We start from the raw sequence: 22090 nt of genomic DNA on the forward strand, positions 1-22090 counted from the left end.
CCTAGACAGCAGACAGGATACACAAGATTGTGAATCGGGCTTCAGAGAGTCATAGCAAAGCCTCAGGTAACATCACAACGAATGTGCTAACAAGTTATTATCAATGGATAGCAGTGAAATCAATAGATAGCAAGGGAAAAATGTGCTGTCACGATAGTTTTGAAAAGTACAAACTTGGCGTCGGTACAAAGGAAAGCAAAGTGTTCTGCTGCACATTGTTAAAAGTACATCTGTGTGATTTTTAAGACAATACTTTGAGAAGTGAAAAAAATTCAGTTGTTTCAGCAAACCCTGCAGTCCAGAGAACATACAGTGCACCTTACTGCAAGGTGAGCAATATTGAAACTATATTGACAGAAAAGAGCACAAATATAGGTCAGTTTTCAGATGAAAAAAATAACTGAATGAGAGTAGCAGACAATCTCTGATGACAAGCTGAAACTAGATCAAATTGCATTTTCTACAATCTACTGCTTCATCAAAATTCCATCTCACACCAACAAACAATATTCTAATTAGATTGCGGTTCTTTTGCTAACACGGATTCAAAACCCTCCAGAGAGACTCCAGTCTGCCGCTGTTATCTAGTGGACCAGTTATTTGAACAGTCTTTAAGCCACTGCGACCTGCCAAAAAGTCAAAGTCACAGTCAAATAATCAACCGACTACCGTTACAAATATAATCAGAGCCTGCAGTAAGGAAGCAGTCACATTTGACCTGTTTCACATATCATTAAGTGTCACAGTAAAAATATATGACCTGCTGCTTTCTTCCATGTCACACACGCACCCAGGCCAACAATAAGATGGAGAGGACCAGAAATATGTCAGTCAGCTGAAGACTAAAATGAACATGGTGTATGTACTGAAGCTAAAAATACTACAATTGTGCGAAAAAGCTGTTAATGAATCATGTGAGAATAATGAGGAGAAGGGAAGTGGGAAAAGTGGGGAGAGGTGAGAGGAGGAGAGGCAACTAAAGCAGAGGAGCCATTAGAAAGCAGAGCTGGCTCACTATAAATAGGCCAGTGCCTGTCTGGCTGTGAAGGGGTGACAATCAAAACTCTCGTAGTCACGCTGGAGCCCTCTGACAGATTTCGCAGCTCTCTGGCGCTTTGACTGGCAAAATATACTCAACAGACAGCCTTAAAAATAATTCCTGTGTAAAGTCACATGCAGCAGTGTCTACATACACTAACTTAAAGAGCCCTTGTACTGTTTGTAAATCAAGTTTGTAACCGTGTTAACATGTCCATGTTGTGTCTTTTAAATGCTAGATTATGAGATAAATAAGCATCCAATGCCACTGCTGACCACTTTGGAACTGCAGTTAGACTCTGACAGTCTCAAAAACATGGATTCAGACCAGGCAGCAACCAACAGTGACATCATCCATTGTTTTGTGAACTGCCATTTTGAAGCCTCAACTTTGGATTTTGGTCATCGCCATTTTGCACTTTTAGAGCCAGAAGTGACCATACTTGGACGAGCCCGCGGTAAATCTAACTCAATCTGATTGGGAACCTGAAGACACTACGCCCTGCCCACTTATCACAGAAACCTGACTGCACCACAGGCCTGTCAATCAAACAGACACACCCCCAGAAACACAGCTTTTTGAGGCCTAATTTTCAAATTAATGAGGGGAATATTTTTAGATGAACAGCCAGAAAACGAATAAGAAGGGGTGGCATGAGTTAACGACACCACAATAACTCGTTTAAAAAATGTATTGACTTTGTATTCCATAAAAGAAGTTGAATGGGAGTCAATGGAGCCTGAGGCCCCAGTGTGGCACTTGGTGGTATTGCACTTTATGGCACTTCTGCCACAGACTCATTTTTCAGAACCGTAAGCTACGTCCACTTCTATATACAGTCTGTGATGGCTACATATGTTATCATTATACTCATCATATCATAAAATGTTTAAAATAGTAATAATATCATATCATGACCAGAGTATGCAACGTATGATTTACCTGTGTGTAGAAGTTGTGAACGAGCGATGAAGAACATTGTCTTGTTTGCAGGTTGAGGCTGGGCTCGAAGTCGGGCTTTACGATGCGAATGGCTGTCAGCAGCATGTCCCGCTCATCTTGACGAAACACACACTGGCTGAACAGATCGTCCACAGACAGGCCGTCTTCCTCCATCTTGTTCAGGCACCTGAAATGTACAGACACATACAGTCAGTGTATCAGCTTTTCATTGGCCCTTAAAAAGGTTTCAGCCTTGTTATGTTTGTGGGGACCTTGGTATGTTTATCAGAACTAATACATCATGTCTACTTGAAGGTCATCATGTTCAGTTTGGGTTGAACTCGTCTTAGATAAGTCTTGAAATAACTGTATGGACACTTTTCTGATTCTAGTCTGTGTTGCTGTTGAGCCAAACTGAAAAAAGTTTTAACAAAAACTGAACTTGAAAACTTTCATGAAGACGTGATTTATTGCAGAACTATTATATGAGACTGCATTGGTTTTGGCTTGGTGTACCAAATAAAATGCGGACACAGTGTGTATATACGGTACACTTACATGGTCTAATAACAGATTACGTGAACAAAACATTTTTCCAACTCTGTAGCAGAAAGTAATTACAGGACCTGATTTGGGGGTACATCACTGCCAGCACGAATCACTGCCAGCATGAATTTCATGCTGTGACAGTTACTCATCCGGTACAATTAAACATTGTTGTTCTCTACCGTCCACCAGGTTCTTTGGGAGATTTCTTGGAAGAATTAGACGTCCTCCTATCAAACTTCCCAGAAAATGGCCCTCCACTTGTCCTTCTGGGTGACTTTAACATCCAGACAGAGAAGTCATCTGACCTTTTACTTTTACTGTCTTCCTTTGCGCTCTCACGCAGTCCTTCCCCTCCTACTCACAAAATATTTTAACCAGAAACTGCTCTACATCTAACCTCACTGTAACTCCACTTCATGTCTCCGACCACTTCTTTATCTCTAACTCTCTCCCACTCTCTCAAACTGACAACACTCCCACATCAACAGACTCTGTACCTGTCCGTCGCAACATTCGCTCCCTCTCTTCCTCCTCTGTTTTATCAGCCCTGTCTTCAACTGACTCTTTCTCACTCATGCATCCTAACTCTGCCACAGATACTCTCCTTTCTACTCCGTCTTCCTCTCTTGATTATCTCTGTCCTCTTACGTCATGACAGGTCCGCAAGTCCTCCCCAGCTCCGTGGTTGTCTGACTCGGTGCGTGCCGAGAGAGCCACCATGCGACCATCAGAAAGGAAATGGAGAAAATCGAAACACCCTGACGATCTCTTCTCTGCCTCTATTTCAGCAGCCAAAAGCTCTTTCTTCCAAGCCAGAATTCAATCCTCATTTTCTAACCCCAAAAAGCTCTTCTCCATCTTATCCAACCTCCTTGACCCCCACACCTCCCCCCGTCTCCCTCCTCCCTTCTACCAAGCCACTTTGTCAACTATTTTACAAAAAAGATAGATGACATACGGTCCTTATTTTCTAATCCATCTTCTGTAACTACATCTCCATCAACTTCGTCGTCATCCCCTTCGCTTTCCTCTTTCATCCCCCGTCTCACCAATCAAGTTCTTATCTTGGTAACCTCACCAGTCTGGCTTCAAGGCAGGCCACTCAACAGAGACGGCCCTCCTTGCTGTCTCTGAGCAGCTTCACACTGCTAGAGCAGCCTCTCTCTCCTCTGTCCTGATCCTTCTAGACCTTTCTGCTTCATTTGACACAGTGAACCACCAGATCCTTATTTCCTCCCTTCAGGACCTCGGTGTCTCAGGCTCTGCTCTCTCCCTGTTCTCATCCTACCTCAACGATCGCACTTACCGGGTAACTTGGAGAGGATCTGTGTCTGAACCTTGTCCTCTCACGACTGGTGTCCCTCAAGGCTCCGTCCTGGGTCCCCTCCTCTTCTCTCTGTACACCAACTCTCTCTGCTCTGTCATTCACTCGCATGGCTTTTCCTACCACAGCTGTGCTGATGACACCCAACTAATCCTCTCTTTTTCCCAATCTGAAACACAGGTAGCCGCACGAATCTCTGCCTGTCTGACTGACATCTCTCATTGGATGTCCGCACACCACCTGAAAATTAACCATGACAAGACTGAACTACTTTTCCTTCCAAGGATGACCTGACTATTACCTTTGACAACTCGGTGTTAGCCCCGACCCTGACTGCTAAGAACCTCGGTGTGACACTCGACAGTCAACTCTCCCTTAATGCCAACATTACTAAATCAACACGTTCCTGTAGATACATGCTGCACAACAACAAGAGAATACGTCCCCTTCTCACTCAGAAGGCGGCGCAGGTTCTGGTCATCTCACGCCTAGACAGTTGTAACTCCCTCCTGGCAGGTCTACCTGTTAGTACCATTTGTCCTCTGCAGCTCATCCAGAATGCTGCAGCTCGACTGGTCTTTAACCTTCCTAAATTCACTCACACTACTCCGCTCCCTTCATTGGTTACCAGTAGCTGCCTGCATCTGTTTCCAAACATTGGTACTTGCGTACCGCGCTGCGAACAGATCGGGTCCAGTCTACATTCAGGACATGGTCAAACCTTACATCCCAGCCCGTTCACTGCGCTCTGCCTCTACCAATTGGCTTGTTGCTCCCTCACTTCGAGCTAAACACTCAACCAAATCACGGCTGTTTGCTGTCCTGGCTCCTAAATGGTGGAATGAGCTCCCCAATGACATCAGAAAGTCTATACATCTTCCGTCGCAAACTTAAAGCACACCTCTTCCGACTATACCTTGAATAGGGAAAAAAAAAAAAAATTGAGCACTTTAGTCGCACTAAAATGGCACTTACTTATAGCACTTTGTAGTTTGGCTTTCTTGAAGAAAATTGTACTTTCCTGACTCTTGTTGTTCTGGGTTTTTACCCTGATGGTTGAATGCACTTATTGTAAGTCGCTTTGGATAAAAGTGTCAGCTAAATGAAATGTAATGTAATAACACAATAGCATGCTGTCAGTTTGAGAACAGGATTTTTTTGTTTTCACAATCAATTACTGTAATATTCTCTCTCAAAAGTCTCCCCTCGGACTCAAATACTCGCTTTGCTCTGTTCTCTTTCAAAACTGTACGCTTGCATTCAGACTGCTTCAGTGCGCTCGCAAAACTTCCGCTCTCAGATCTCTGCTTGCGCTCTCGGATTTTTGTGAAATAACGTGCCAAATGTCCCCAACCAATAGAATGCCAGGAATGACATTAACCAATGATATCGTCACAGCCTTGCTTGTGCTTGCTTTACGTCTTAGAGCATCCCTTTACGGGCGATTCATCACACATCAATCAGACAACACGAGGTAGATTTTAATTTACGTTGGAGATTATGGTTATTATAATGGATGATACTTTAGAGAAGATTTGAGTTCATAACCTTTTGACCTGCTTATCGATTTGGGAATGGGACTATGATAATCATATAACTTGCCGGGTCGCTGATTAATTCAGCTTTTGTCTGTGTTATCATTGTATATGTCTCCCCCTACCCCAATTGATAGTTGCAGAATATCAATTTAAGTATTTGCATTAGGCCCCCTGTCAGAGTCAAAGTTTGAGCTTGATCCAGAGGCAGATGGCCACTGACGACATCAGTGAAATGTTTATTTAAATAGAATCTCTTAGAGAAATCCTGTAGAGAGCTCCGTCTCCATGACTGGACTGTACAATAACGATGATGCCAACGTGCAACCAGCCCCTGGAATACATATGAGAAGTGTAAAGGCATGATTATTCAATAACTCAGTTTGATGTAGGATACCTTAGAAGACCTCTGAATTAACATTTTCAGTCTGGTGGATTTTTGTGTTCTGTGATTAGTGGGATTAATTAGTCGGTTAAAGTGATAAACATCCTGTATTTATGGATACACAGTGTTATCAGTGATGATAACTGATGTATTTTTCGATTCCATAAAAAGCACCATCATCGTCTTTTTACAAAGCCTAACATTAGGGGAAAGCACGTTGAAAAAAAGCTCAGGTGCTGTGAATTATAAAAATATTAACGAAAATTAAGAAACTATACAAATATCATTATCTTCCAGAAATTGGCACATTGCATGTTGGCTGACTGAATGTCAACCAACCAAAAAAACTGATATTATGTTATATGAATAAATCAGATAATAATGATGCATCTACCAAGTTTGGTTTCACTGCAGCCTAGAGGTTAACAGCAGAACTACATGACAAAGCAAAGAGACACAAGTGAAGGAACCCATTTCTCATCAGCAGAGCTCTGCTTCACCCTGCACACTTTTTACTCAAGACAATTATAAATAACAGCCTGCTAAATAGCATCTGGAGGAAACCCTGACTCAGCAGCTCGCACCTATTTCATCTAATCACAAGTGAGCAGGGTTCCTCACATGACTGAACAAAACAAGAGAGGCACTGTGACAAAACGTTCGGTCATATATTGCTACTGCTTCAAGTTATGTATTGGAAATATTTCCAAAGCGAGCCAAAGAGGTCACGTTTTGGAGCATTTTCACTCATGCCTGAGAATTTCTTGTGATGCAATGTGCAATTTTGGTCTGAGTAAATGAGAGCCTTGAACAAAGACAGGATTAGTCTGGGTGCTGGCAGTGTGGTCCAGAGGAACAAAGAGGGCAGAGAGGTTGAAAGATAGAGCATAATAAGCCTGGTGACTGCTCTGCTGCACCCTAGGGAACGCAAAGCTGTGGAGGACACAGCACTCACAAAGGGAAAACTTAAAGGGATAAGCGTGTGTGTGTGTGTGTGTGTGTGTGTGTGTGTGTGTGTGTGTGTGTGTGTGTGTGTGCGCGTGTGTGTGTGCGCGTGTGTGTGTGTGTGTATACCCCTATGTTCATGTGCGTTTGTGAGAAAGACAGAAACAGGGGAGAGGGAGGCAGATTGGTACACGGACGGTACAGAAGAGACTACAGAGGCAAGAGTGATATTAGGAGAGAACAGCAGTTGGGTTGTAATAACAGGGGCGACAACAGAGTAAAAACAGGCACTGGCTGATAAACAAACAAACTGACTGACAGAGAACAATGATAATAATGCAGAAGGTGAGAGAAAAGAGAGGCGGCTTTAGCCAGAGACAGAGCAGGAGTGCACCACTGCAGAGCAACAATGTCATATAAGCATCGGCTTACAGTGATCGATGGACCAACCGCCGACCCCGCTGCCCTGCCACCCGTACCACTATTGGACCACACTGCATAGGGTGATGTCCCCGGAGCCCAGGAGGAAAGTCGGTGTGTGTTTTTTTCTGTATGTGTGTGCATGTCGACATGATTTAGGCTGATGATGTTCTAAAAAAAACAACAACAACTAATCAAGCAAGATGTGACATAAGGATATTTAATATCTCATTATTTCACTTTAAAATCCTGTTGTAGGAGTGGGCTGTTTTACATGGTGTGATTAGAAACTAGCTTTGATTAAACTGACTTTGAAGGTCGTGAGGTGAAGCCGAGTCCTAAAACTAATCTTGCATTCAGACGGTTATTGACAACACTTACCAAGTGGTGACGAACTGTGAGAAACAGAGTCATGTTTCCTAATGCCAGAGTTTACATGATAAGTTTGGCACAACTGGCAGCCAATATGGCAGAAATATGTCACTAGAAACTGAATTTGAATCATTTATGTTTGAATTTAATTGATTTAATTTGAATAACTGAATCTGAAGAGCATATATTGAAATTCAATTCAATAGTTAGAGGCAAAATTTCCATAAACTTAAAACTGAATGTGATATCATGAAATTGCATTAATTTGCTCTTAAACTGTATTTAACCAACAATTCAACTCTCTGTATACTCCTACATTCAGTTCTCACGTTTCAGATTCAGTTCTTTATATTAAATATAAATTTTTGTCTCACACATGCAGGTCTCTGAGGCATAGCAATCAAGTGCAGAATAACAAAACTCCTTTTCAGCCAATCAGCACCATGTATGTGTACCAGCAAGGAAAACTCCTGCGTGCCCGAAGTTCTGTGTGTATTTGATCATGTCTTTCACTCCCATTGATCTGCAGCAGCACCAAGATTGAAAAGTGGCTGATGGTGCAGAACTAGAGTTGCAGCACATGCCAATTTCTTTAATTCAATTTAATTCAGTTCAATTTTATTTATATAACGTCAAATCACAACATAGGTTATTTCATGGCACTTAACATATTAAAGTCCTTACAGCAAGACTTTACAATATTACAGAGAAACCCAACAATTCCCACATAAGCTAGGAGGGGGGAAAAATTCCTCTTAAGGGAGAAAAACCTCCAACAGAGGGAAGGAAAAACTCCCTCGTAACAGGAAGAAATCTCCGACAGAACCAGGCTCAGGGGTGGGCGGAGCCATCTGCCTCAATCGGTTGGGGTGAGAGGAGAGCACAGAGAGAAAAGGACAGCATAGAGATAGAAGAGAAGAACTGTTGGTGGAGATGACAAGCGCAGAGCAGAGACATGCAGCTCCATGACGGGACATCATTTGCATTAGCATACATTTTTGTGTCGCTGTCATTTGTTTGTGTCTCACTTTTCCCAGTTCAATGCTAAAGGCTTAACTCTTAATTTGGGGATCAAATTTCATAAAACATGTGAAGTGAAAACAACTGTATCAAATGAAATAATGATGATAACAAAAATAACGTAATATTGTTTTTGTTTACCACAGTGAGGTTAAATGCTCACTACCATCTTTACAATAACCTTGGATATTCATCATCAACCAATGTTAATTCGCAAGTGTTTTGTTTTAGTTTAGTTGTGTTTTAGTTGTGTTTTGTGACTCAAGAAGTGCATCTCAGAATCTCCTACAGTGGAATTACAATACAGTACAGTAGATGTCAATCTTTGACATTTCTGTAGAAATAAATCCACTTGGATCTATTTATCGTCTATGTATTTGTAACATTGTATTTACTTATAAACTTGTACAGAGGAAGTTATGAATAGTCTTTTGTAATCTGTCCAGTTCATATAAGTGACCGATGACCGCCTGAGCACAACTACCAGTTTAAATGCTGCACAGTGTAGTTGAGTGATGTTTGTGGATTTGAATAGGGCTGACTGTCTAAATGCACCACTAAACAGTTGACTAGCAAACAAAGGGATTGTGAGACATGGCCAGACAGGATACACACAACTTGAATACTTAAAATTGTTATTTAAAGAAACGCTGCATTTCTCATCTGTCATCTCTAATACTTATGACTAGGACAGCATTCTAAACAGGTTAGCTTATTGTGCAGAAGGCATGCATCGTATGAAAGCAAATGTTCAGCAGGGTCTATGTATCAACATGTATTAAGGTAAATGTAACAAAACCACCGCTGTGCGCTGTAGGTTTTCTGCAACAATAACTCCAGTCTAATGTTAGGCTCATCAGAAAAAAATTGAATATGAGCCCTGCCACTGCCTGGGCAGCGGGCCAGGTGATTGCATTCTGAATTGGTTGCCATCAAACAGGAGCACACGCTGCGACTCATGTCGCCTGCTCCTGAAGCTGTGAGTTGTGCCCAGTAGGTTGATGTGTGCTAGATGTCGTGCAATAAATTAAGCAAGTCAATTAATAATACTTAACAGTGATTTGTCAGGATGACCCAGTTACTGCTGAGACAGAGCTGGGCTACAGGCTGTCAAGGTTGCCCTTGATGAAACCAGTTGCAAAGCTTAAAGAGAAATTAAATAGCCCACAATGCATGCCAGGTTAGTTCTGCTGCTTTGTAACAATGTAATTAGTCTAAGCGCACCTCATTAACACTGTCAGCATGCTGACACAACCAAAACCATTTTAAGTGGCCTTGAGAAAGCAACACTAATTAATACAAGGATTTTTCACAATTAGCATAAATTTTAGGAAGCAATCTCATCATGCAGGGTTGCTAAAGAAAACAGATAATTGATGAGGGTGAGGAAGAGGAATAAAGTGCCGGGAATCCCGGTGGTTGTCAGGTTCATGCAGGAGAGGCACTGAACACTAATGTTGTTTCTCATTCAAAATAAAGTATTCCTTTGTTCTTGTGTGACACGAAGGACAGCCTGGTTTTCACAACAAATCCAGTGAGGTGTTAATGTTATAGCAAAGTGGAACTCTAATCATTCGCGAACACAGGACGATGCACAAGGACAAAGAAACAATAAGCGATTACAAAATGAGCAGAAAACAATTTCAAAAACTTAAATTCAAGAAACACAGCGAAAAATCCAAAGAGGACATTTTGATAAACAAAACAGACCTTGATTGCACATCTAAAAAGTCTCATCATGGTCTTTTGAGGTCTTGCTGCTTGGTAATCCCCACATGCGAAGAGTGGTGAAAGCAACACAGGACCAACACTGCATTGCTACAGTCAGATGTTAAAGGGATTTGTAAAACCTAAAATGTGTCCAAACGTTGTGCGGCAAACAATTCTAAACATATGGTATCCAAGAGTGGATAGAAGTATCACTATGTAGTGAATGCACGATGTGCAGCTCGAGTCACTGAAGCCAACTCCTTCTAAATCTGAACGACATGCTGCTGGGAACTGGCAAAAATGTCAAGTCCAGTGCTTTCATAAGTTATCATTGACACAGGCAGTGCTTAAATCTCTGCAGTGTGCTGCAGCAAAGTGACAAAACGCTGTTGATGCTGTTTAAATAGGCTGATAAGCCACTTTCAGAGGACACATCACCTGAAACCTTAAGAGACACTGCTTCCCTCACACCATTAATGAGATAAAGAGTGTCAGCTGTGACTACAATTCTAAGTAAATAGTATCTGCCAGAAACAATGTGCAAAAAAAAAAAAAAAAAAAAAAAAAAAAAAAGAATGAGCAAAGCATGACCTCTGCTGGTACGTCTCTGAACTACTGCTTGTCCCATAGTCACATATGCCGCTAGTTAAATATATCAGTATATAAACTATACTGAAAAAAAATTGTTGATATGTCAAATTCAAGTAATTACACACAGGTCTTCATGAGGTGTTTGCACACATACCTCGAGACGACTCTTGGGGAGCAGTTTGGATTGCGGCCCATACACTCCAGAGCAGCAAAGTAGGATCCCAGATTTGGTTTCAGACTAGCTTCTTCTAGCAGAATAAACATGCGGCCGATCTGATTTAGTGTACCCTACAAACAGAGAGACATGGGAGGGTCAAGAACATTTATTTGTGACTGAAGGCTTCCTTCAGGGAAAACATTTTGACACATCACAATAAGGAAACCACAGAACTAAACAATAACATTTGTTACAACTAAATTAAATTAATGTGCTTTGGTTATTAGGCTCCTAGTAATCTGACACACCGGATATAGATGGTATAAGCCTGCCATTGGTTGAATACATTAGATCACATACTCCTCCCGTTCCGCTGTCTGCATGTTACAAAATCCTTGTCACAACCAAAAACATCAACCACCTCGAAGCTACCAAGTCTACATGCTGGAAATGGCAACATTTTGTAGTTGAACTCACCTTCTTGGCCCACACCCTCATCACGATGTTGTAAACTCCTGTGTTTAGTTGTTTACGTCGACTCATCACTCTGTGCTGACTGAGCAGGAAGCGGTGTGCCCGCTCGATGTCCCCCGCAAACACACACGCCTCCAGGTAAGATCGGATGCTGAGCTGAATGTCCCCACATGCACTTCCTTCGCTGTGCTCCTGCAGGCGCTCTGGGTTACTTGAAGACGTCCAGTGGCTTACTTGCTGATTGAGTCTCCTCTCCAGCTCCTCTACCTCAGCCAGCTCCTTGGCTCTGTCCTGGGGATCAACACCAGTCTGTTCTTGTCCCTCCTCTTCACGAACCTGATTTCTAGAGGCTTTTCGTTCCTGTTTGGATACTTTATGCGGCATGGCTGCGGTGCCTGCAGCATCAGCAGTTTTTGAGGAAACTGCTGCGCGAATTTCATCAGACAATTTCACACGACCTCTGCTCTTTTTAGCTACAGTAGAAATAATTTTATGTGTCGTACCAGTGGGCATTAAGCTGCTTTTGCTACCTTTAGATTTTGCTGCTGGTTTCTCTTTGACATTCGTTTGTATTTTTTGCTGAAGGTGCTCCTGTTTCTTCAGTTTGATTTTCTTCTCCTGAGTTAGTTTCTCCATCCAGCGGCTTGGTTGAGATTTAGAGCCCCCTTTACTCACAGTCTGTCCAGATTTAGGAATGTCCGTTTTCTCCTGAGGTGTGCATCTGGGACCCCTCCCAGCTCTTCCATAAGGAGCTTTAACAAACTGCACCTTCACATGTTGGACATCTAGAACGATGTCAGACTGGAGTTGTTGGATCCTGGCCTCAAGCACTGAGAGGGTGATTAGAGAAGGCATCAAATGTGAATCAACAAAATGACTGACAAGTCCTTTTCAGAGTAATACAATAAAATACAGAAAACAACATGGCCTACACTAGCTGACTAGGCCTGTTGAGTACTCCATCATCTCACAGACTAATAGCACACAGATCTAGAACACATAGGAACTCTTAAAGAAAGGCTACAGACCCATTAGTGACAGAATCTGTCTAAAACAAAACAGTAAAGTGAGGCTGATTAAAGATGCAGTTTGGGCAGGCAGCATACATAATAGGCAATCAACGACATCAATCCCTCTACATAAACATACCGTCTAACAACTGAGATTGTTCCAGTACACGTTTCTTCACATCTTCTGTCTTTGGGATTACAAAGGAAACATTTCTTCTTTGAAGCTGCAAAGGTGTCTCTGAAAAACATGATTAAAAAAAAAAGGTTGTTCTTAAAATATCAGTTAAAAAAGATACTGCAAAATATCCTGCTGCATGAATATGACTCCACTTCCCATAAATAATATGATATCAAAATAAATATCAAACAGCCTAGGCTTGGATTTGCACTCCATTTAAAAACTAGGAGGATCAGTATCTTGCTTAAGGACGAAGAAGCATTTGAGAGTGAACCATAAAACTTTTGGATGCCCCCCCATGCAACCAACAATATCAGCCACAGTTATGTCATCCAAAATTATGATAGTGACCAAAATGCAGTTCACTGAATTTTTTTTTTTGTTCAATTCAATTCAAGGGAAGCCTCAAAATGCAGTTTGTCAAAATACTTGAAGAATATACATTAACAGTGTGCGATTCTGTGCTGGGTTATGTTTACAATAATACAACATATATATATGTCATATCATATTACTTATATATAGCTCGTATTATCAACTACTAATCTTAAGGTGTAGACAAAAGGCTGTGTATGTAAATGAGAGTGATACTGCTTGGCCAAACCAAAAGGTCACGGGAGGGGGTCTGCAACCTGTGGGGTCACATACTGTTGTTCTTTGAGGCATTAACAGGAACAGACGGCTGTCTGGAGGACTCCAGGGGGTGAAGGAAGACAACCACCACCTCCACCAACCAACAAAGGATACATCAATACACATGACTTTTTGGTGTCTGTACTATAAGAAGACTGGGTGAGGGAAAGTCAGGAGATCAGACTTGGTGAACTGACACATACTCTGTTGCGGTCAGGGAAACATAGTCTGGACCCAGAGCTCTGTAAACTGGTTATTCTGCTGCTGTTAAATAAATATCTTGGAGCCTGACATCTTCTCCTATTGCCTCATTAAAGAACACGCAGGACTGGGGGCTGACACATTTTGGTTACTAGCATGAGCCCAAGTCCAACAACAGTCATATGACATGTAACACAACACTAAGATTGACATACATACATACAGTATATCCTATGCATGCATTTGTGTTTGTGTGTCTCAGACATTCCCTTTCGCTCCATATGGGACATGTTGATACACATTGGGCTGCAAGATCTGCCCAGTCTCCTCCTCCTGGGAGTATTTAGAATTCTGTAGAGGTCATTTAAGCTTTTTGAAATGGGAAATTAAAGACCTTAACTTGTTAAAGTAAATGTTTCTGATTTCAGTGTTGCTTGTTTGTCCCAACAAGAAGGCTACAGCTATGATGACTGAGTGGACCCAACATTTTATTACCATGCAGTGCAATGGAGCTGAATGGCACTATAAACTTGTCTGATTAGGAGTTTGAAATTCAAACAGATTCTCATCGTTGCGTTTAGAGTTACTCAAGCTTTTGCTTTTTGTATTCATATACAGTCACTGCCATCGTGAAATGCCCCGAAACACACAGTTAATAACGTGAAGGCTTTAAGACTCCCCAATAATGTATATTTACCAGACTGTTAAAGGAACTAACCAAGGTCTTTGCTCAAAGAATTTAGTAAACACTGGGTTATATTTGCGTGTCACTACTTTGACATTCAACCCAAGAGTCCTCGAGGAGACTCTGTAAACTTGTCCATCACACTGCAGCTGAGCCGCTCGTGTTTCCAACGTGAGACCGTGTCCTGCCTCGGCTCACCTGATATCCGTCTTACTGCGCCGTGTCTCGCCGACGCACGCAACCGGCAGGTGTCCGCAAAAGACACGCGATCAGCAAACTTCTCAAAGAAACGGCGACGATTCAGGCATTTGGCAAAGGCACACACTCGAAGAAGGGACATGTTGACATGTAATAACCGCGTTACTCCAACACACTAGGCAGCCATCTTAAATGAGACCAAGCCAATCGCGAGGAGTGATAGTCGCTGCTTCAGGCCTGATGAGTTGAGTGCAGATAAATCGAGCGAGATTTCTGGGGGCATTTGTTTATTCTGCCTTTACTGAAAATGTTCCTTGGAGTGGATTCAGGACAAAATGAGAGAGATTTAAAAGTCTAGCATTAATTAAACTACAACAGACATAATGACCCCATTTAATCATCTATTTCCCTCTTTATAATATTTTAGGCAAAGCCACACTGAATTAATTGTGATTGTTAAAAAAAAAAATTTTTTTAAAACAAACAAAAAAAAAAAAAAAAAAAAAAAAAAAAAAAAAATAATATATATAGCCTATATATATATATTACTATTTTTCAGAATGTTTTTTAGTGGCTTCAATGACATCTTGATATACAGTCGTTCGACATGAATGGTGAATCATGTTTGGGCCTACAGATGGCGGTCTCACCACAGTCAATCAAAGTGTTACCAGAGGTCAAATCGGAGAGCAAGGTGAAAATGAGTGTCTTGCAATAATTTGAGTAAAAATGTGTCACATTTTGATGTTTCTGATCAAATGTACATATACACCCCATATAAACACATCAGTCTTTCAGATATCAGATGTTTTGTTCATCCTCATGTTATTAGTAGGCTATAGTTTACTTTAGATAACAAAATGTTTCTACTAGCTTTTTAAATTGGTTTTATGTGCTATAAAACTGGCCAAATCTTCAAAATTAACACATTTACTGTACTAGGTTTCCTTGTGCAAATGTAAATACTGGATAGGAAGTTGGTAAAATAGTAATAACTCTGCATAAGATCTTTTAAATGCCGTAAACGGTTGCATAAATCTATTTCAGGATTCTTTTGAAGGACAGAAACTGCCACTTAAAATGGCAAACAATTCAATATAGTAGTTTTCCCAGGACTTGCACAAGTTATTGTGGATATTACCATTCAATCTAAACTTCATTAACTGAGTAAAAACAAAGTAATGTATATGAGGTTACATTTGTCACCAGTAATGTAATCTGAAGCTGGTGGTTCAACATGCAACTTGCTCTCCTGTCCACTCGACCACAGTACTTGTTACAGCATGTTGAAAATTATTGTCTTCTTTTTCTAGTCGACTTTTGAAGTTCAAACCTCATATAGTTTAAATCAAGTGTGACTCAGCTCCAGATTGAAAGTAAGACTGAATTTATCTCATTGACATCCTGTAGACGTACTTTCTGACCCCCAGCAGTGTTAGCCTTCCCTTGTCATGCGTCCATAAAGCATTCTTAAACACTTTAGCGGCCCTTTGTGTCTCGGCAGGCTGGAGGTTAACACAAGCACTACTTGACAGGGGTGTGTGTGTGTGTGTGTGTGTGTGTGTGTGTGTGTGTGGGAGGGAGGCGGGGGGGGGGGGGTGTCAGATGGGGGGGTCAGAGAGGGAAATGAGGTCCGGGCAGTACATCTTTTCTCAGTGGAGGCAGTGGCTGAGAGCACAGCGGTGGGTGTCTGCTGCTGAGCTGTAGGTGAGGATCAGGAGGTGTTTGTTGCCACGGTTCACGAGCAGGGCCCCTTGACAGCCTCGTTTGATGTGGTTGGCCCCTGTTGGCGGCTGGCTCTTTGCGCTGGTGTGACAGTCATTGCCGGGTGAGTGACTGTCAATGCCCCAACCGACAAAAGAGGAGAAGACAGGCATTCATGGGGCCTGATAATGGCCAGGCCAGGACAAGGCTGCCATTCTCGTACACTTTGATCATGTGGATTCTTTTGCACACCTTTGTCGGGGCTCCCTATTTGTTTAACAGATGGAGAGAGGGCTGTTATTGAAACTGCTTCACCTGGCTAGGGAAACTTGATGGAGATACTTCTCTGTGAGATGCATGTAGGGCTAAATGCCTTTGGCATGTGTGAATGTGTTTGCATGTGAGCATCTTGTGTGTGTGTGTGTGTGTCCTTTGCACTAGAATTAGTGCCATGTCCTGTCTGGAAAAAAAACTTGGCTTCCTCTATGAAACTTCCCCATGAACCTCTGTATATGTGACATCTTATTAAAAACATTGTTTTAAATCAGCCTTCGAGATTCAAGCTGATACCTTCTGCACATTTGTATTTTTTAGAATCAGCCGTAAACTTCCACAGCAAATTTCAAGAACAATATTCCTCACCCATTACTGTCCATTACAGTGAGACAGACAGCAGCAAAGGCCTTTACTGGACTGTTATGACTCACATGATCTTCCTGGGTTTCCCCACACATGCATTTTAAGATGGATTCAATTAGTGAGTCAGTTCAGTCTTAAGATGTGTCATGCTACCATTTACAAGTGCATCTTAATGGAAGAATTTGAGAGAATCATGTACCATACAGACTTTAATGATGCCAGGTCGACCTCAACATCCAGACAAAGCTATTGTACCTGGAGTCAACAACGCACCCTTCATTTTCATTATGTCAGTGATGAAGTGCCAAGTCAGCAAAGACTTGTCATCTTTTTATAGACTTCTGATAGATCAGATTATGTGCAGAGATAATTAATCAGTCCTGACAACTCAAATGTTTTTTTAGCACCCTTTATCAGCCAGTTGGATCTTTGCTAGCTATCTTGTGGAAAACTGGGATGTTGTATCTGTCAGAACTCTTCTCAGCATCAGTCAGACAACTCACTTATCAAAGCGTTGCTCACAATAGACAATGGTCATGAAGCAGGATATGCAAATGTCCTCAGTGAGTCGCCAATCACAGCTCAAAGATATCGAGCACACGTGCGTTGGGTCTGAACCAACAAAACAGGCAGCGTTTGACACACCGTAACGATAAACTGCGCGATCACTAATCATTTACTGTCCGTGAATAATATGTATGAGGTAATTTCCTTCCATGAGTGTTTTAATTTTTGTACTTTCGCATACATAGTTAAAGGGAAGAAGATTGTTGTGATTCTGGAAAGAGTTTCATCTCAAACAAGGAAAATAAATAACCCTGAGTTGCAGAAAATTGCACCAAAAAGCACTAGGTCAAGGGTGAGTAGCTAAAACACAATGACAAGAGAAAGAGAGGGACAAGAATTTAGCAGGAAGGCAAAACAATTAATAATAGGGAGCTATTACTGAGGGATTGTCAGTGCTAGGAAGGAGGTCAGGTTTCAGGCCCTTTTGAAGACTTTGATGGTACAAAACAGGCCTCATTATAGAGATATTATCTCTATTCATACACTTACAGAGCCGCTTGGATCCCTGCTGGGAAAGATTAGGTTCCTCCACTTCAGAACATCCTTCTTGGGTGCCGGGCTCTCAGAGCGCCCTTCTCAGTTCACGGCACACCCACGCTCACCCACGGCTCAACACAATTCAACTCAACACAGCTAAACTCAACTCAGGGGGTACTGATCCTGTATAATCCACTCGTGTTGTGGTGGTTAGATAGACACTAAACTGCAGCTAGCCAGATCATAGATCTTTTTAGCCATTACTCCAGGGATGGCATTGATTTTCTGACAAACCACCGTGTTAGTCCTGACAGAAAAATCTAAATAAGTATTAAATGGAATAAGATGAAATTTCGTGCAGACGTTGGTGGTCCCCAGAGGACACCTGAAATCCCCCCTGACACCACTATTAGGTTTATATTTGTAGTTTGGAGTGAAATGTTTTGTCTCGAAAAAGACTGCCATCAGGTTTTGCACAGAATCAGGATAAATTGGGATAAATCCACAGACTGTTTATAAAAGTGGACCTGGCTTCCGGCTCTGAAAAATGAGGCCGACGCGGATGTGCCTTAAACTGCGATACCACTGAATGCTGCCAGACGTTGGCTCCAAAAAGCCTCCGGCTCCATATACTCCCATTCAAAGTCTTATAAAGTTCTCAGTCAATAAAATTTCTCCACAAGTTATTTTGGTGTTGTTAGCTAAAGTCACTCCTTCTTATTAGATTCATGGCGGTCCATCTGAAAATGATCCCGTCATTTATTATGAAATAAGCTTCAAAAAGCCGTGTTTTTGAGGGCGTGTCAGTTTGATTGACAGGCCTGCGGTGCAGTCAGATTACAGCTATCGGAGGGCAGGAAGTAGTGTCGCCAGGTTTCCAATCAGATCGAGTCAGATCCACCGCTCACTCCTCCCCAGCTCGCCCAACTCTGGTCACTACCGGCTCCAAACCGCCCCGGACTAGCAGGATGGCGCCGGCCAAATACTGAACTCAAAGCTTCCTAACGGCTGTTCACAAGCCAATGGGTGATGTCACTGTTGGTTGCTGCTAGGACAAAATCCTTAAACTTTCCTCTACTGACATCATCAAACTTTTAATCTGTCCAATACTTATATCCAATTATGAAAACGGATGGTATTCCCTCACCCTCAACTGGAGTTTGTGTTGGGGAATGCTAGCATGCCAACACACACAAAGAAGTTAAATTAGCATCTAGCTAATGCTAATGTTAGTGTTCCTTTTTCTTTCTTTTTTTTACAAAACTTCCTTGTACTTGCTTTTGATCAGTGGAATTATTAGTGCAATGGATTACAAGCAGACTTAATTACAAACTGCAGCTTCAACATAGACTGGAAATACAGTTACATTTGCTGGATATTTATTAAAATCTCAGTTTTTGTTATGACCATGAACTCACGTAAATGACTGTAGTTTTCAACATCAAAGTATAAAACAGGAAGACGTTGCATGCTAAGACATTAAGACAAAGAGCCACGTTATACTTGTGTCTGCTCTGGCACTGAGCTCAGAGCCCAAACATTTGCTTCTAAGACACCACAAAGCAATCTGCTGCCACATCTGACATTCACATGAGGCCCAAGCTTTGTTGTTGACCTCAGGAGGCAGTTTTTGAGGAGTTCTGCACTACATAGAATGATTGTATGATTTTAATGATGGGGAATTTTGGCAAAGGAGTAACAAGTGGGACTTCTGGGGCTTCTTCTGCTCTTTTTCTCTCTCACCTTCTCTTTATTTCCATGCGTGTTCTGATTGTATGGTTTGTGTTTGTTGTTGGCAGAGAGACACCTCTATAACAGAGAGATCAAAAGCTACTGACAAGTTTAAAAAATGTCATGTATTTCATAAATTAAAGTAGTGGGCAGTTAGATACACAGGCTGGATTGCACACTTTGCATTAAGAGACAGTTTGCACAAATCTGTATATCTTCAATTTCAATAATTTTGAATTTACACTCATTTGTTAAGTGTGTGGTAGATAGATTTTGACTTCTAGAATATAGTTATATACTCTTTGGTGTTAACAGATTTCTATAAAAGAAAATGTGCATTAACACATTCAGATTTAAAAAAAAAAAGTATCACACATTCTGTTTTGACTGTTTAGTACAGTTGTCACTTTGCTTTGAACATCAATGTCATACTGGAAAAGTTGTTTAGAGTTTATACATCAGTCCAATTGGACTGTTAGCCGGAAGCCTCATCTAACATGTGCAACAAATGATCGGGCTCTATCATTAAAGAGAAAGGAAAGGGACCAGCGCTTTGTAATGTGGGTTAATTCTTACAATTATTTATTCTCTGGAGCAAAAATCATGTTAAAGATCATAGAAACCAACTGATTAGACTGCCAGGAGCTTTAAAGTCGGCCATGATGATCCAGCTCCATCAGTGTTGTACTTGTTGTGTTTTCAGGAAAAGCATTTTTCACTTTTAGACATTATGAAGCAAATTCTACTTCATATACAATACTAATTGAGAAAAGATTATTTCAAATACCGCCTAAAACCGACCTACATTTTTTTTTTTTTAAATAGAGAAACAACTTCGTTCCCAATTCTGTGCTCATCTTTGTTTCTCATTCTGACTTCTATTGGCTCCAGTAATGTTGAAAAGCTTACACACTGTGGTGTGAATATTTTACTTTCCTGGACAGAGACAGGAGGAGAGAAAAGACGAGTTGAAGCCAGGGGAAGTCAACAGGCATGGCAGCATGCTTTAATTGAGGGTGAAAGACTGTGATTTTTAAGAGCTCACTACATCTTTGCTGAAAGTAGCTTTGATGAGGAGCCTCGTGGGCAATGAGGACTAGAGCATAGCGGTAGGTAGACAGGAATGGCTTGGGGGTTTAGAGCAGTGACTGGTGACTGGTCTTTTTCTCAAGTTTTTTTTTTTTATGATGGTAAGGTTTAAATGGGAGCTAGGCGGACAGCAAGTCTCTGGGGGCAGTTAACAAGCTTAGAGAGTGTGAAGTGACTGTCACACTCTCTGAGCGTGAAGTCCTCAAACACACCTCCAGCACTGGACAAGGGTGGCCCCAGGGTGGTACTCATAATTAAAACAAGGACTCTATTAATAAAGGAGATGATTGCCAAAGCTAACCGGAGAGTTTTTGCATCTTATCTCTTGCTTTCTAACACACACTTGAAAATTACACACTGACTTTGTTACCTTTCCTGTCTTCGTGGTGAGCTTGGCTCATTGCCTGCTGGCTGTAAAGATATTTACCATTCAGATATTAGAGGGGAATAACATTTTTTTCATCTACTCCAGGAAGCAAACAAGTTTTTTTTTTTTTTTTTTACCAAAATTGTCCTTTAAGTTCTGGTCCAGTCAAAGTTATTTTTTTTAATTTTTTTTAGTTCTTCACATTGTTTTTAAAAGTGTTCAAAATATAGAGCTAACTCCGTTGATTTGAATGGGTTTGCTGCACTATGCTGCCTTGTCCTAATCAGGTTCATTACACAGCTTGTAAAAAACAGACAAGAGTGTGGGAAGTCACAAAAAAGGTGTTCTTCATTTCCGTCCTGCTCTGCCAAATTAAACGGCAAAGATCAGAGAGGGTGTTTCATTGAAATATTAACACAGGTGATCAGAAAGTCTCTCAGGCTTCATCTGGACTAGCTCCACCGACACTCCTGCAACCTGCTCTGTATTTCCGACTGCTTGATGATTCAAACCAGCAGCTGTAAAAAAAAAAAAAAAAAAAAGAGGAAAGGGTCCCTTAATTTGCCCCATGTGGCCAGAGAGAAGAAAAGAGAGAGAAGGTGTCAAAAAATGAGGTCTCCTAGCTGGTTCACCGGACAGTATTGGAGGTGATTTGATCATGATACAAAATGCTTCACTCTTCATTTTAAGGGGAGACAGCAGAGGTCATGAGATAAGAAGGGGAAGTAAGTCTTTCCAGGTGTCTGTAACCATGAAAAGAGAAAAAAGAATCCTGCAGGTGAAAAGCAAAATACTTGTTTCTCACTGAAGAAACTTTTCAGAGAGAAGATCACGGGGACAGTGTTTGATGCAAGCTTTCTATTTTGTTTGAAATGGTTATGAATGAGTGCGGTGGCCCCATCCCCCCACCCCTCTCCTTTCAACCCCCTAGATGCTGGCCCTGCCCAGGATAAAATGCAGGACAACTCAGCCGGTGCCTCCACAGAAGAGAGGGCTGACTGACTGACTGACTGCACACAGCAGAGCGTGAGGCCGTTCACTTACTGCTTCGCTGCCCCGTGCGAGCTGACACACACTTGCTGACTGCCGCTCACTCTGACATACACAGACACACTCTCACTACCTCTCGCTCTCTCTCTCTATCTCTC

At 41.6% G+C, this 22090-nt stretch overlaps 1 protein-coding gene across 1 annotated transcript in view; it reads right to left on the reverse strand.

Moving 5' to 3' along the window:
• polrmt (polymerase (RNA) mitochondrial (DNA directed)) overlaps positions 1-14535 on the reverse strand; it is a 47656-nt gene extending 33121 nt beyond the window's left edge. The window contains exons 1-5 of the mRNA XM_069150177.1: positions 14369-14535; positions 12613-12711; positions 11467-12293; positions 10987-11120; positions 1982-2168 (exon numbers count right to left, since the gene is read on the reverse strand). Coding sequence (XP_069006278.1) covers positions 1982-2168; positions 10987-11120; positions 11467-12293; positions 12613-12711; positions 14369-14510 — 1389 coding nt within the window. The 5' untranslated portion in view covers positions 14511-14535. The remainder of the gene's footprint in view (positions 1-1981; positions 2169-10986; positions 11121-11466; positions 12294-12612; positions 12712-14368) is intronic.
• Positions 14536-22090: the final 7555 nt, after the last annotated feature.

The sequence above is a fragment of the Embiotoca jacksoni genome, unplaced genomic scaffold (genome assembly GCF_022577435.1).
Source record: "Embiotoca jacksoni isolate LCO1_2020_lvr unplaced genomic scaffold, fEmbJac1.0.p SCAF_16, whole genome shotgun sequence".
Taxonomy (NCBI): Eukaryota; Metazoa; Chordata; class Actinopteri; family Embiotocidae; genus Embiotoca; species Embiotoca jacksoni.